At 36.4% G+C, this 15157-nt stretch overlaps 2 protein-coding genes across 7 annotated transcripts in view; both read right to left on the bottom strand.

The window, feature by feature from the left end:
- The window catches only part of LOC142349646 (zinc finger FYVE domain-containing protein 1-like), a 482388-nt gene that overhangs the window by 348103 nt on the left and 119128 nt on the right, over positions 1–15157 (bottom strand). The gene's annotated exons all lie outside the window — the stretch shown is intronic.
- The window catches only part of LOC142349759 (uncharacterized), a 61147-nt gene continuing 48472 nt past the window's right edge, over positions 2483–15157 (bottom strand). For all 4 annotated transcript variants that reach the window (XM_075401517.1, XM_075401518.1, XM_075401520.1 and 1 more), the window contains one exon: positions 2483–3018. In XM_075401517.1, the coding sequence (XP_075257632.1) occupies positions 2830–3018 (189 nt within the window). In that variant the 3' untranslated portion in view covers positions 2483–2829. The remainder of the gene's footprint in view (positions 3019–15157) is intronic.

Raw genomic sequence — 15157 nt, 5'->3', positions numbered from 1 at the left:
GAAAATCCACAAGAAAACTTATTCAACCAAAAAGAAATAACCGAGGACAGTAAAAGTACAAACACCGCTAAAAAGAGTCCAAAACTGCGAAATCACAAAAAAGATTGCTCAAGATTGCATAAATAAGTCTAATAACATAGCTGGCTGATTGCCAAAAAATAGCCGCAATAGCTTCGTAGATCTGCAGTCTCAAAAAACAGTAAAAAAGACAGACCAAAAAAATTTGTCTTTTCATTGAAGGGTGATATATTTTGATTAAAAATCTGCATAAGTTTTTGCTGCCTCTATTAGCTGCTCTCAAATAACCTTCATTCAGAGTGATACACACCCATTTGACCTTATCTCTTTGAATTAAAGTAAATAAAAGTCAATTTCAAAGTGAGGAAGTCATTTTTGAGAGTGAGGTAAGTCAAGTGTGACCAAAAATTTAATCACGCGAATGAACAAAACTCGCTCCAATAAGAGCGAAAAATGACGTCACAGACGCATTTGAGTTGAAATTGCATGAACGAATGAACAAAAAGCAGTTTTAAAGTGCTTGTGACGTCATATGGTCGTAACAAAAATGGCGAATTAAAAAAACTCACGAACAAAAATCACGAAAAAAAACCAAGAGAAGGCCAATAATAGCCCCAGCTATCGCTGTGCGGCTATTAAAAAGATTAAGATGGTCAAAAAGGCTCCTTAGCAAACCATTGCTTGTTAATATGGTTTAGAGATTTCTTTTTACCCGAAAAATTGAAGTAAAAACTAAAAAACTGCAAAAAAACCGCACGTGGTCAAAAAATTTAGGTCGGTTAGGATTTTTTTTCAAACCTACTTGTATCGCTCTCTTTCAAAAACAGCATGAAGTAAAATTACTTTCTCTTCCCTCTGCTCTTTGGTTAACGAATAAAAGCTGCTTCGAGCTTTCAAATTTGACGGAGAATATGAATTAGAAAAACCAGGATGGGGTCAATTGAAACCTCGTCGCTGCCTTGAGGCTGAAAAAAAATAACTGCTAATTCCGTTTGAACCAGAACTGCGGCGCATTTCGAAGTGGGTTCAAAGCCAATTTGGCACCAACTTTTCACTCAAACTAAAAAAAAAACAATTTCACAAATCAGCACTTCAATTTGACTTCTGAAACAAAATTTTTTGAACATATCTGAAAAAAATCCAAAGCCGTAAGATTTTGGAACAGATTTAAAATAGAAAAAAATATATGTCTCAGACAACTACTCACTAAAATAATTAGTTTTGTTTTATTCTACCATTCAGAAAAAAACCGCAGGAAAAGTGATATGAGAGCAAAAAACATTTTTTTTATTTTGACAGAATATAGCTTTGTAGATCTGCAGTCTCAAAAAGATAAAAAATACAGACCGACAAAGAGGAATTCCCATCTTTTCACGATATAGTACATTTAGATTAAGAATCTGTGTAACGTATTGTTGCTTCTATTAGCTGATCTCAAATAACCTTTAATTAGAGTAACACATCAGTTGACCTTATCCCCTTGAAATGTGTGTGTGTCGTGAAAGTCTGTTTTGTGAAGAAAATAAAGCGAGGAAAGTCTCCTTTGGAGTGAGCTAAGTCACATCTAACGAAAAGCTAAATCACACGGATGAACAAAAAACTTGCTCCATTATTTAGAGTAAAAATGACCGCAGAGCAGATTTGAGTTGATCGTGACGTCATATAGTCATAACAAAAATCACGACGACGAAAAAAACTAGACCATGACGACGAAAAAAACGGCCATTAAAAAACTTTCGCAAAAACTCGTAACCAGTTCCGACTCTAGCATATCTATTCTCAGCACATTAAGTGATAGATTTTTTTATTAATAAAGGATTGCCACATAATAGATGAAACAAACATAACCGACTAACGTCGGGCGAACTGCCCTCAAACGAGCGGCGAGACGTTAGCTTCGGTAGTAGCCAGCTGGCGCTTAGGGATGCATGGGGGGTTGACCGCCGGTGTGTGGGGGGGGCAAGCGTTGAGGGGGGGATTTGTCAAACGATGGGTTCTAGCGTTGCGAAGGGGGCCAGATGAGAGGGGTTCAAATCGACAGTTGGAGGAGGGTGGACTATGGGATTGTTGAGCGGGTGAGGGGGGATTTGATTAAAGAGTGTCATCACGAGAAATGAAATGCAAAATATCTAAGCTCAACTTTAAACGTTGTAGTCCATGAAAAGAATGAGCAAGAAAAACACGGTCCACAGCATCTGCGGCGTCTGAAAGAACGTTCAATGAGATATTTGTGTGTCACTTTTTCTGACCTTTTCGTTCACTTTTTGAGTACGGCACTTCAGAACAATTCGCACAAAGTACCTCCAAAAATTCCCTTACTCATATTTCTAAACTTGAGTTCACATTTTTAAAAAAAAAAAACGGCCTCTTTTTAAGGGTAAATGCATCAAAAAGTGCAATGCGTGATCAATTTAACTGTACTGTTTGAAAAACGGAGATGGAAATGGATTCTCATCAGCTAATGTTGAGTAAACAGATTAATTTTTGACCAGCATCACAAATTTGTAATAATGTAATAATTTACATCCAATGGAACAAAGCGGTTACAGGATAATCATACATTGAAACAAGATTTATCTTCGGATTCACTTAGTTTCATGAGTTAAGAGTTCAGGTTTTCCTGGGCACCAATGTAGGTTGCATTCTTTTCATCTCACAATTGAATCGAGTGAGTGCCAGGGATTGGTGAAGTATTCGGAGAAGCTCACAACATGGTCTTAGCGGATAAATGAACCTCGTAGCCAATTACAAGAGAAGAATTCTTACGATTTAGCAAAAAAATAATAGCACTAAATCAAGTCAAAGACTGAGTTATCGTCTCAGCATACGTCTAGCACCTCTTGAAACCCTTCCCCCACTGCCCACAGCTGACCCCCTTCGTGTACCCAGACGAGTGGGGGAGGGGACAAGCACCTCTGAATTGAGTTGCTCAACTGGGGAAGCTGGGGTCATTTCTTGTCTCGTCAGTTCAGGATCTGTCGGTAGATCTTCAATTATTGACTGAAACAGAACAGATAATCAGTTTTAGTTTCCCCTATGAAAATTTAAAACACAATTCAAAACAACGTGTACCAACAGAGACAAAAAACATTTAAACAGACGAAAAACGCCGTTGAAATTGCTCTCGAACGACAGGCGCAGGGAAGCTTATGGAGTCAAGCCCCACTAGGGGGTGTGAATTTACAAATCTCCCTTCACAAAATGAAATTCTGCTCCCTCGGCCATTGCTCGGGCGACTTCGTCTCACTGACGTCGGGCGACTTGCTCTCAAACAAACGGTCAAGCAAAATTTTGTATAAAAGACTCACATGACTAGAATTCGAGAGCAATTAAATCAACTATAGTACCAAAAAGCTACGAACCCCTTAAGAATTTTAAAAAATAGCCATAAACATACCCGGCAGATTGCCCGAAAATACCTGCAATAGATTCCCATAACACCAATTGGGATTGAAGGAACAGAAAAAGATAAAAAATTGATCGTTATACTAAAACATTTTGAAAGTGCGAACTATTTTCTATTAGATTTCGTAGTCATGCATGCTCCTGTTTCTTAATGAGGGGATGCAGGGGCTAGCAATAATGCTAAAACACAAAAAAGAATTTTAACTAAGACCTACAAGAAAAAAGTTCAAGTGGTGGGCATCTAAATTAGGCTAAAGGGTTTATTTTGATTTCGTTTTTCGTTACTGATTCTGCTCACTTTAGATTGCTTTGCTGCGCAACTGCTATTTAAAAGGACTCTGAGCAGAGTGAGCGAAGAATTAAGAGCCTGAGAAGATTTCATGCAAAATGTTGAACAAGCTGTGAACTAAGGTAAAGCGAAATAAATTTTTGTTCGACAAAAACAAAGGACACGTCTTGAATTACAATTCAAAGAATTGAAGCAACTGAAGACAACAATATCAGCCTCCTTAAAAACAGCTAAGATAAAATATGAGCTAAAATAATAATAAGCTTAAATAAGCAAATCAATTGCAACGACGTCTACGAAAGTGAACAGAAAAATACAAACATACCCGGCAGATTGCCGGAAAATAGCCGCCGTTGATTCTAATAAGCATGATTGGGATTGAAAGAATAGAAGATATTGAAAAAAAAAGATTTTTGTACAAAAACATTTTTTAAGTCCGATTTATTTTGATGGCATTTCGTAGTTGAACATAACGTACTTCTGTTTCTTAGAGAGAGAGAGAGAGAGAGAGAGAGAGAGAGAGAGAGAGAGGCTACAGGGGCTACTATCAATACCTACAGGGGCAACTGAGAGGCTACAGGGGCAACTGATGTTCAAAATCACTTTTAGCAGAATGAGAGGAGAGAAACTAGCCTAGAGAAGTCAAAAAGATATCACGCAAAATGTTCAAAAAGCGGCAAAATGAGGTAAAGCGAAACATTTTTTTTATTCGAAGTAAAAAAAATAGGAGCGCTATAATAGCCGGCTGAGAAGATGAGGGCGGCTATTAAAAACAAATTTATTTCTTTTTCAGAAAAAAAGTTTTTATCGAAGTTATTATTAACGGCAACCTCAACCGTAAAATTTAACGGCAACCTTCACACAATGGGAGTTTAGAAAGCAAACACCAGCATTGTAAAAAAACCATTGCATGTAATGTAAAGGCACAACACAAAGTCGATGAAACATCAAAGTCAATGTGGCTTCGAAGTCAATGAAAAACGCAACTAAAACCTGAACTCTTCATCACCTATTGCACTACCGATCAAACAAAACGATATATCAACTTCGAAGAAAACAAATTGTGGGACCACGCAACTAAAAAAATACACAACGACACAAATGCCGGAAACAGACAAAAGCTCAAAAATTATCAAAAACAACCGATGTTAAAGCCAATTACATCATTATCAATTAACTTAAAGCATTAAATAGATAAAATTCAGCCCCATTGGAGTGCAACTATCATTCATTAGACTAATTTGTCGTGAAAACTAATAGATATGAATCAAAATTATTAAACAGATTGACATATTACCCATTTGTGAGCATAGAGATCAGTCATTATTGAGAGTAAACGAATGAGCAACAAAAACAACAAGATCTCGTGAAATAAAAAAACAATAACTTTCGAAAAAGTCACATCAAAAACGTTAATACATGCAGTTTTGAGTTGCTGAAACTCAATAAATTCAAAAATAAAAGAGCTAATCAGACCCCTATCATTTATGAAATTCAGTGACATAACAACAAAACTAAAAAGCAAAATCAGAAAATTAATATTTTTTTGAAAGCAAGTGATGCCAAAGTGAAAACTTTTAGATATGAACAAGACCCTTTGAATTGTTTAAAACATTACTCGTCAGAGATTCACCTAGAGCGGTCCATAATGAGACTAGTTGACAGAACAGAAAAAAGAAGAGGGAAAAATCAAGAAAATTTCTAGCATATTTTTACAGAAAACAGTGAAAGCCAAAGTAGTTAAAACCGTTATTAATTTAATAAAAAATATCTCATTAAAAACCAATGAGATCTATCATTGATGAAACTAAACACCAAAACAGAACTACAAAAACGGACCAAATCCTTAAAAAATCACGTTCTTTAACACATTTAGCAATAAAGCATTATTATAAAATACGTACTGACTTTTAAAAATTATTCGTACAGAAAAAGAAAAGAAAAACAGTTAAAAATTAAATTGCCGCACGTGAAAAAAATTCGCTCTCGAATACCGAAGATATGTTTAAACAACATTTTCTCACTTCACTCTAAAAAGCGCCTCGAACAATTGCCAGGGCTTAAAACTACTCGCTTTTCGCTTGTCCTACAACTCCAGCGTGACAAATAACTACACCAATTTGAACTCTCATTGACAAGAAAAGGTCAGAAAAAGTGTGAAAAGATCATTAAAAAACAGCCCACCAATACAATTCATAATCTTTGAATTATAAAAAATAGGAGCCCTATAATAGCCGGCTGAGAATAGGAGGTCGACTATTAAAACAACATTTAGAGTTCAAATCAGTTCTCTATTAACAAGCAATCAGGCCTAGTTTTTTTAACGTCTAGTAGACGATTTGTAAATTTTTCATAAAAGTTTCTCAATTTATTCTCAATTTTGCTCAAAAATACCAGACTTTCTCTAAATTTTCTTCTGAAAAACGTTCCGTTTTTGCAATCACTGCTCGACAATTGCCCTTAAAGTTTTAAATGCATTCATAACCGATATATACTGACAAATTTAGCAACCCTTTTCAGCAGCATTATCTGGCTGAAACATAAAATTCCAAAACTAAAATTTCCGTCCATCCGATTTTATTGCAACCCAAAACATAAGCGATTGCTTGTCCGAACTCATTTTTTTGCTTTGGTCAGGAAATCTTGTTCCCATTATTCGACGAAGTGGCAAAATTCCGTCACTGGCGTTGCGTAGAACCTGTTAATTTTTCGCTGAAGTTTTTATACATGCTGCGCACAATATTTTCAAATTAAGCTGAGCTGCGTCTGTTTTTGTCCATAAAGTCAATCTTTTCGAATCCAAAGAGCTTGTCAAACATACCGGCAGACTGCCGGAAAATAGCGGCCGTTGATTCCTATAACCAAGATAGGGATTGAAAGAAAAGAAAAAACCAATACAAAAAATGATTTTTGTACACAAACAATTTTAAATTGCGAACTACTTTGATTTCACTTTCAGGAGCCGAAAAAACTCCGGTTTCATAACGAGACGACACATGGCCTAGTATCAATACCAATAAGCATTGGAGATGGTATCTAAGAACAAAATTCGAGTAACGGGCATCTAAAATTGGGCTTTATGGTATTATACCGTTTCCATTTCTTTTGTATTTTTTAATACTGACTCTGTTCATTTTGAGTTGCTTTGCTGAGCGAATTGGGAAAACCTCAATGAATGGATTGTGAGAACCATTTAGAAAAAATCCGATTCAAAAAATTGAAAAAACAGTAAAAATCAAAGTGAGATTGCCGCATGTGCACAAAAAAACCAATAGCGAGAGAGCGAATTTTTGTTCAAACACCGTTTTCTCACTCTACTTTTAAATTAGAGTGAAAAAATTTCACGCCGCAAAACCACTCAATTTTTCGTTCCACTTCTTGTTTAGGCGTGACCAAAATCAGTACTCCAATTTGACCCAAATCAATACTCCAAAATCAAGAAAATGTGTAAACAGATCTTAAAAGACAGCGCCCCAATACAATTCAAATTCTTTGAATTGTAAAAAAATAGGAGCGCTATAATAGCCGGCTGAGCAGCTGAGGCGGCTATTAAACAGCGAAAGAACAATGCAGCTCTTTTCTGTGCAAGTAGAGAAAACGTGACTGAAATCTCAATAAAATTTCAGAAGTTCACGCCTGAGCGCAAATCAAACTTACTATTCAAAAATGACGTTTCAGGAGCGCAAATTGTGCTGTATGTAGCTTTTTGGCACCATAGTGTATTATTTATCTAGCTTTGCTATTTTAAAAATGTTGTTGAGCAGCAATTACAATAAATATGGCGGTAATAGCAACTTACGGTTCCTTGACCTCAATGAAAAATTAACAAATGACAACGAATTTTAGATGGATCAGAAAAAAAACAGTTCTTCACAAAAGGAGCAGCATGGTCATCGACAATTAAAACAGCCAGCGGAAGCTCACAAATTTGAATATCAACAACCAAGAGGCCAGTAATTTAGATCTCTTTTCCATAAAAGGAATGATTATTTCAATAGAGGTGACAGCGTTTGACCACAACTCCCATCTAGATAGTAAAGTTTACCTCGAAATACTCACGATCCCGATATATGCTGATACCCTACAGAGCCGCAAAAGTCAGTATTCTAATAGTCAACTCCAATAGTCAATTCTAATTCTCAATAGTCAGCGTTCCTATTCATGGAGGCCTTTCTGCATTTTTTCAAAGGCATTTTGATGTTTGCACTGTGTTTCAACAGAATTCTGAAATTATGAGTAAAAACATCAAAAATTTATTACAGGGAAGCGTGTTTTAAAGAAGTCAGAAATAACAGTTACACACTTCTTACCGTAGAAGGTTCCTAAAAAGAAATCGTAAATGTTTCCCAATGTGGGCAGTCCATTGGCTGAAAAAAAAAACTGGATTACCAAATATCAGTTCAAAGGGAAAATGTACCAAAATAGGTTTTGAAACCTCAATAAATAACTCGATGCTAGAGAAATATCTGAACTAAAAAAGGCCAGAATCCACAAACAAAACAAGTAACTACCAATTTTTAGAAACAATTGGACTACCTGATAAACATGTTGTGGAACATAATAATCATACCCACAGAGGCAAATAGACGCCATTGAGTCCTATAGCCCTGATTACGATTGAGAAAATGAAAAAAAGAAAAACTTAATGTAAACATTTTCAAAAATTTTGATTTGATTTTATCGTTTCCTAATGACATACTTCTGTTTCCCAATGAGAGGATTCAGGGGCTCGTGTAAATATCAAAACATTCGAGATGTTAACTAAGAATTATAAGAATATTGATTAACGTCGGGTGAATTGCTCTCAAACGACCGGCGATCAGTTGGCTTCGGTAGTAGTCAGCTAGGTTTAGCATTATGGGGTGTGACCGGTGCGTGTGCACGTAAGTGTGCGCGTGACTGGTTTGTGTGTGTGTGGTGTTTGTTTGGTGTGTGCATGATTTTGTGTGGTGTGTGTGTGTGTGCGGGTGTTTGCGTGTGTGGTGAGTGTGCGTGTGTGTGCGTGGGTGTGTGTATGTTCGGGTGTGTGTTGCTGTGTATGTGCGGCTTTGTGTGTGCGTGTGTGTGTGCAGGTGCTCTTGTTTGTAAGCGCGTGTGTGTGTGTGTGTGTGTGTGTGGGTTTGTGTGCGCGCGTGTGTGTGCACGTGTGTGTCTGTGTGCATGAGTGTGGCTGTGTGCGTGTTTGCTGGTGTGTGTGCACGCGCGTGTATGCGTGCGTGCGTTTGTGCTTGCGTGTTTGTGTGTGGGGAGCGCGCCAGCGTGTGGGTGTGTGTGTGGTTCGCGTGTGCGCGCGTATGCATGGATGAGTGTGTGGGTGTGCCTGTCTGTGTATGAGCGGACGTGCGGGTTTCTGCATGTGCGCGCGCGTGTGCTTGCGTGTGCGTGCACATGGTTGAGTGTGGTGTGTGTGTGTGGGGGGGGGGTATTTGTGTGTGCGCGTGCGTGTGTGTGATGTGTGCATGGATGTGTGTGTGTGCCTGCGGGTGTGCGTGGCTGTTTATGTGCAGTCGTGTGTCTGTGTGCGTGCGGGTTTGCGTGTGTCTACGCTTGTTTGTAAGCGTGTGTGTGTGCGCGTGTGTGAGTGCGAGCGTGTGTCTGTGTGCAAGCGTCTGTGTCTCTGTGCTTGCGTGGGTCTGCCTGTGCGTGCGAGTATGTGTGTGCATGTGTGCGTGCGAAAGTGTGTGCGGGTGTGACTTTGTATGTGCGGGTGTCTGTTTGTGCGTGTTCGCGCGCGCGTGTGCGCATGTGTGCGTGCGGGTGTGCCTGTGTATGTGAGGGTGTGTGTGCGCGTTTGTATGTGCAAGCACATGTGTGTGGTGTGTCAAACTTTTAAGATTAAGAACCGCTTTTCATACCATGAGTGTCTTTTCAAAACAGTTTTGGCGAATCGCTTACTTAGAGACTAGTAAAACGTAAGGCTCTAAGAAAGTTGTACAGTCACCCTCCGGGCTTTATGTTTATACAGTTTTTGAGGACGGAAAGTTAAAAGGATCAGACACCAAAATTGCATTAATAAGACAACAGGGTTAACATTATCATTAAAAAAACTTTGTTTCAGAGCAATTAAACACTGAAAACAGCGGTGAAATTTCCGCATGAGAAAAAGTAAACTTTGATTTTGAAAACCAAAATTTGCTGTATCACCAATTTCTCACTCCACTTTAAAGGTAGATTGAAAAAACATGCTTCAAAACTGCTCGCCTTTTCGCAACCTTTATTGCTGCAGCCTGATTGAAATCGCCACTCTAAATTAATTTCTCACTGACGTGAAGAAGCCAAAAAAGACAGCGCACAGGTACAATCCAAAGACTTTTATTGTAAAAGCACATTGACATCGCAGGAAATTCTGAAAGACTATCTAGATAATTGAATGGAAAACTAAAAACTATTCTTGCTGACTAATTAAGATTTGAGATTAGTTTTACAAATTTAGAGAAAAACAAAAGTAATAGCATTCACAGTGTATATACTTTTAGGATCAGTGTTCAATACCACAAAATATTTAAGAAAGCAAGAACAGAAAACTGACGCAAAACTCAAAGAGAAGGACGTAAAAGTCACTCAAAAGGTCAAACGAAGAGTTTGCATCCATTTGATATTTATACCGTTTCAAAGAATTTGTCAATCTTTGCTATATTACCTACAAGAGAAAAAAATAAAAATACAATGAATGCCCTACCAAACATAGGCGGCAGATTGCCGGAAAATAGCAGCGATAGATGCTGGTGGCCTTGCATGAATTGAAACATAACCCACTAAACGTCGGAAGAATTGCTCTTGAACGACTAGTGGGAGCTCTAATCAATTGCAGCCTGCTTCAGTCGGGGGGGGGGGGGGGGAGCCTAAATGGGACTAAAAAGTTCAATAGTGGGCTTCAAAAAACCACATTAGAGGTTAACATATACCACTATTAAGACATAGAGTAAAAAATGGCACCAGTTTCAGCGCACTTTTCATTTGACTTTTAGTATTAAATTGCCGCCAATTGAGTTCAGCTGCTTGAAATTGTGATTGAGAGCGAATTTTAGATCACTGGAAACGCAAAAAGTCAAGGGCGTAAAACTCACTCGAGAAGTCAAAATTGTCAAGCGCAAAATTTTGCATAAAAAAGACACACGTTTACAATAATTGCTATGAACTTCGTTCAAGAGCAATTAAACACCAAAAAAATAAGATAAACAGATCGACCACTAGTCCTTTAATAGACCAAGAGACTTTTTGGGTTAGATTCGGACTGTCAATTTTATTACACATACGCTCTATAAGGAAAAAGCCCTAAAAGAGCTTTTTCAAAAATTATATTCGAAATCAAAAACTCAAGACTATTACTCAAGAATTATGGCATATAAGTTAGGCACTACTTAGATGCACACCATTGATCTTTAACTATTAAATGTTCAAAAAAAATTGAAGTTCCATAAGTGAGTTCAGAAGTCATTTTTTTCGTGAGGTTAAGTCACGCAATTGACTTAAGAGCAGAAACGACGTCACGCAAACAAATGTTAAATGCAAAGCAGTAGAAGTCACTGAAGTCATTGGAAAAGTCAATTCCAAGAAGTGAGGTCGTAAGAATCATCGATGGAGACGACGAATTAAAAAAAAACCACGATGTCCCCACTAATAGCCGCAATCGCTTCGCGGCTATTAATAAATACAAAACGTAGTCTGCAGATTGCCGGGAAACAGCCGCGATAGACAACTGTGGCCTTCCATGAATTGAAACAACTAAAGAAATTAGACAGATCGATCACCAGTCCTTTTATAGACTACTCGAATTTTTGGGTTAGATTCGGACTGTCAATTTTATGACACATACGTTCTATAAGGAAAAAGCCTTAAGAGAGCTTTTTCAAAATTGATATTCGAAATCAAAAACTCAAGATAATACTCAAGAATTAGGGCATATAAGTTTGGCACTACTTACATGCACACTATTGATCTTTAGCTAGTAAAGGTTCATAAAATTTAAAGTTCCATAAAAGAGTTCAGAAGTCAATTGTTTGAGTGAGGTAAGTCACGCAATTGAACTAACGGCAGAAATGACGTCACGCACACAAAAAAAATAACTGCAAAGCCACTGCAAAGTCATCGAAAAAGTCAATTCCAAGAAGTCAGGAGGTCGTAAGAATCATCAATGGAGACGAATTAAAAAACATAGCAGGACAAGTTTGACGTACAATTCAAATGATTTTCATTGACTAAACAAAAGAATTAGACCTAGAAGGGATTCTGAGTGAATTGGAAGAACCATTTATAAAAATATCAGATCAAACAAATTAAAAAAACAAAACCAATGTCAAAACGCCGCATGTGAACATAAAAAACAACTATCGAGAAATGAAAATTTGATTCCAGCAAAAACTAGGCCCAGAAGGAACTATGATTGGATTGGGAAAACCCTTTAGAAAAAAATGCGATCTAAAAAGTGAAAAAACAGAAAAATCGAATTGAAATTGCCGTATGTGAACAAAAAACCACTAGCGAGAAATCAAATTTTTGTTCAAACACCGTTTTCTCACTCTACTTTAAAAAGAGGGCGAAAAAATTAGGACACGCAGCAAAACCACTCAAACCACTAGAGAGCAATTAGGCACTAGAGCTTTTTCGCTCCACTTCCTGTTTCGGCGTGACCAAAATCACTACTCCAATTTGACTTCAAAAATCATGAAAATGTGTGAACAGATCTTTAAAAAAAGCATAGCCGGAAGAATTCCGGAAACGAATCGAAGTGGAAATTCATTGAAACGCCATCCAAATTCTCATCAGATAAAACGTGCCTCCACTAATTTATGATTCAAAAACAAAACCATGAAAAACAAAAACGTAAAAGCAAGAAAATCAAATCTGTTAAAACATGACAAAAAATCTGATTAAATTTTGTCATAAATTGAGATCCCGGAAAACGATCTCTGCCAAAATTACTTTATCAAAACTACTAGTACTTACTAGAACAACTTATCTGAATTTTTTAAAAATACTTGATGCCAAATTATGAAAACGCTCTTACAAACAACTTGCACTAAAAAACTGGAAAAAGTTATTAAATTTTTTAATATTACAAAAAGCATAAAAATAGGGCATCCAGATGCACCAAAACAATAGGCAAGTCATAATAGGCTAATAAACTTGTCTAAAACACAGAAAAAAAAGAAAAACTGCAAAAAATTAAAAATAATTTCAATTTTCGCCAATTTTTGTCATATTTCTCAACAAAAAAATGATTCATATACACAAGACTATAACCAATTAATATCTAAAACTTACTTATGTAGAAGGGGTCTTTTCAATACCCATTTGAGCCAGTAACAGTCGTAAAAAAAACGCAAAAATTAGCCCGAAAATCAGCAAAATACATCAAAAACCTGTGAATTAGCATAAAATTCATATGAATTTCTAGAAAACTTCATACCAATATCAAAACCAGCCTAAAATTAACATAGCTGGCAGATTGCCAGAAAATAGCCGCAATAGTTTCGTAGATCTGCAGTCTAAAAAACAGTAAGACAGACCAAAAAAATTCATCTTTTCATTGAAGGCTGATATTATATTTTGATTAGAAATCTCAATAAGTTATTGCTGCCTCTATTAGCTACTCTCAAATAACATTCATTTAGAGTGACACACACCCCTTTGACCTAATCTCTTTGAATTAAGGTAAATAGAAGTCAATTTCAACGTGAGGAGGTCATTTTTGAGAGCGAGGTAAGTCAAGTATGACCAAAAATTTAATCACATGAATGAACAAAAAAAAAACTCGCTCCACTAAGAGCGAAAAATGACGTCACACACGCACTCCAGTCGGAATTGCATGAATGAATAAACAAAAAGCAGATTTGAAGTGGTTGTGACGTCATATGGCCGTAACAAAAATCGCGACGACGAAATAAAAAAACATAGCAGGACAAGTCCTTAAATACAATCCAAAGAATTGAATGAAAAACTGAGAACTATTGTATCTGACTAGCCGCTCAATTTAACAATCCCAGCCATCTCAAAAGTTGAGAAACAAAAAAATTATAATTGCTAAAACTCGGAAGTTTTTACCCTGAAGGGCAAATATAATATGATTCAATATACTCATCAAATCACGAACAAGCCTTGAAAGAGATTTATTATCCACTAAAGGCAGATAAACTACAGAAAAATGACAAGTGCTTCAAAAGCCTGAAAAGTGCAAAAATTAAAGAAAGTTTCTTTATTTCGCAAAAAAAATTAAACCACTTACATATTTCTGAAATTCTGTAATGTAACTCATCTACAAGATTTCTGTAAAGTAACTCATCTAAAATTGCAATATTATTATCTTCAGAAGCATTCCATTGTCTCCAGAGACAAAATAGTATCCCTATTTCAAGCTTTATATAGCTTCATTGGCTCATCAAGCTCGATGAAATCGGAACATATTAAAAAGGTTCAGAATATTTGAAAAAAGTTTAATTTTCTCAAAAAAATTGCTAAAAACTGAAGTTATTAAAATAATAGTAACCAATCCAATACCTCTAGCTACTATGCAGTAACTTATTATCAAACCCAGGAGGCGGTCCCTGGGCCCATGGCGCCGGAAAAACTCGATGTTGAAAAAATTTAAAAAACTTTAAAAAATTCAATTTTCATTAAAAAAAACTTCTAAAATGCGTGACATTAAAAACTGAAAAGATTTTTATTGCAACTAGAAACTGTGAAGTAACCTCTCATCAAATCCTAGAGGAGGTTCCGTGGCCCTTGAGGCTGGAAAAGCCTAAAAGTGACAAATTTAAAAAGCAAATTTTATCAAAAAATTGCTAAAGCTTGTAATATTAAAATGTTGAAAAATCATCATATGGACAATAAGAAATTTTCAGTAACCAATTACCCAATCATATATCAGGTTTCTTGGCACCTGGGGCTGGAAAAACTTAAAAATGAAAGTTAATGTTAAGTTTGGAAAAATTTAATCAAAACATTGCTGAAATGCTTGATGTTAAAAAGTTGAAAACCATTCTAATACCTCTAGAAATTCTCAAGTAACCTATTATCAAACCCTAGAGGAGGTGGAAAAACTCAAAAAATGACAAAAATTGTCTTTAAACTTGAATAAAAAAGTAAAAACTAGTATACATTGAATCTTTTTTATTACCAAAACACACAGCTCTTAAAATGGCCTTTTAAAAAATTATGTCTTGTTAATGACATTTCTCAACTTTTACAAACCTCAATTTTAGACTGGTTCAACTAAAAATTTGGAGAAAGACGAAAAACGCGAAAATCATACGCTCGCTTACAGAATTTTTTTCACACCTCAATTTCTCGCTCTCTAGAAAACAGCGATATGAACAAAAACCACTCTTTTCACTCCACTCTTCATTTCATTCAGCAACAAAATCACTCCAAATTTTTTCACGTGTTTCATTTCCCGCTTCAAAATTCACTCCAATAAAATTGATTAAAAAAGGAATTCTCCAATAC

Source organism: Convolutriloba macropyga, chromosome 11, assembly GCF_964194025.1.
Source record: "Convolutriloba macropyga chromosome 11, txConMacr16.3, whole genome shotgun sequence".
NCBI lineage: Eukaryota > Metazoa > Xenacoelomorpha > Acoela > Convolutidae > Convolutriloba > Convolutriloba macropyga.
Note: the sequence above shows the minus strand (reverse complement) of the source record. Positions and strands in the feature narration are given on the sequence as shown.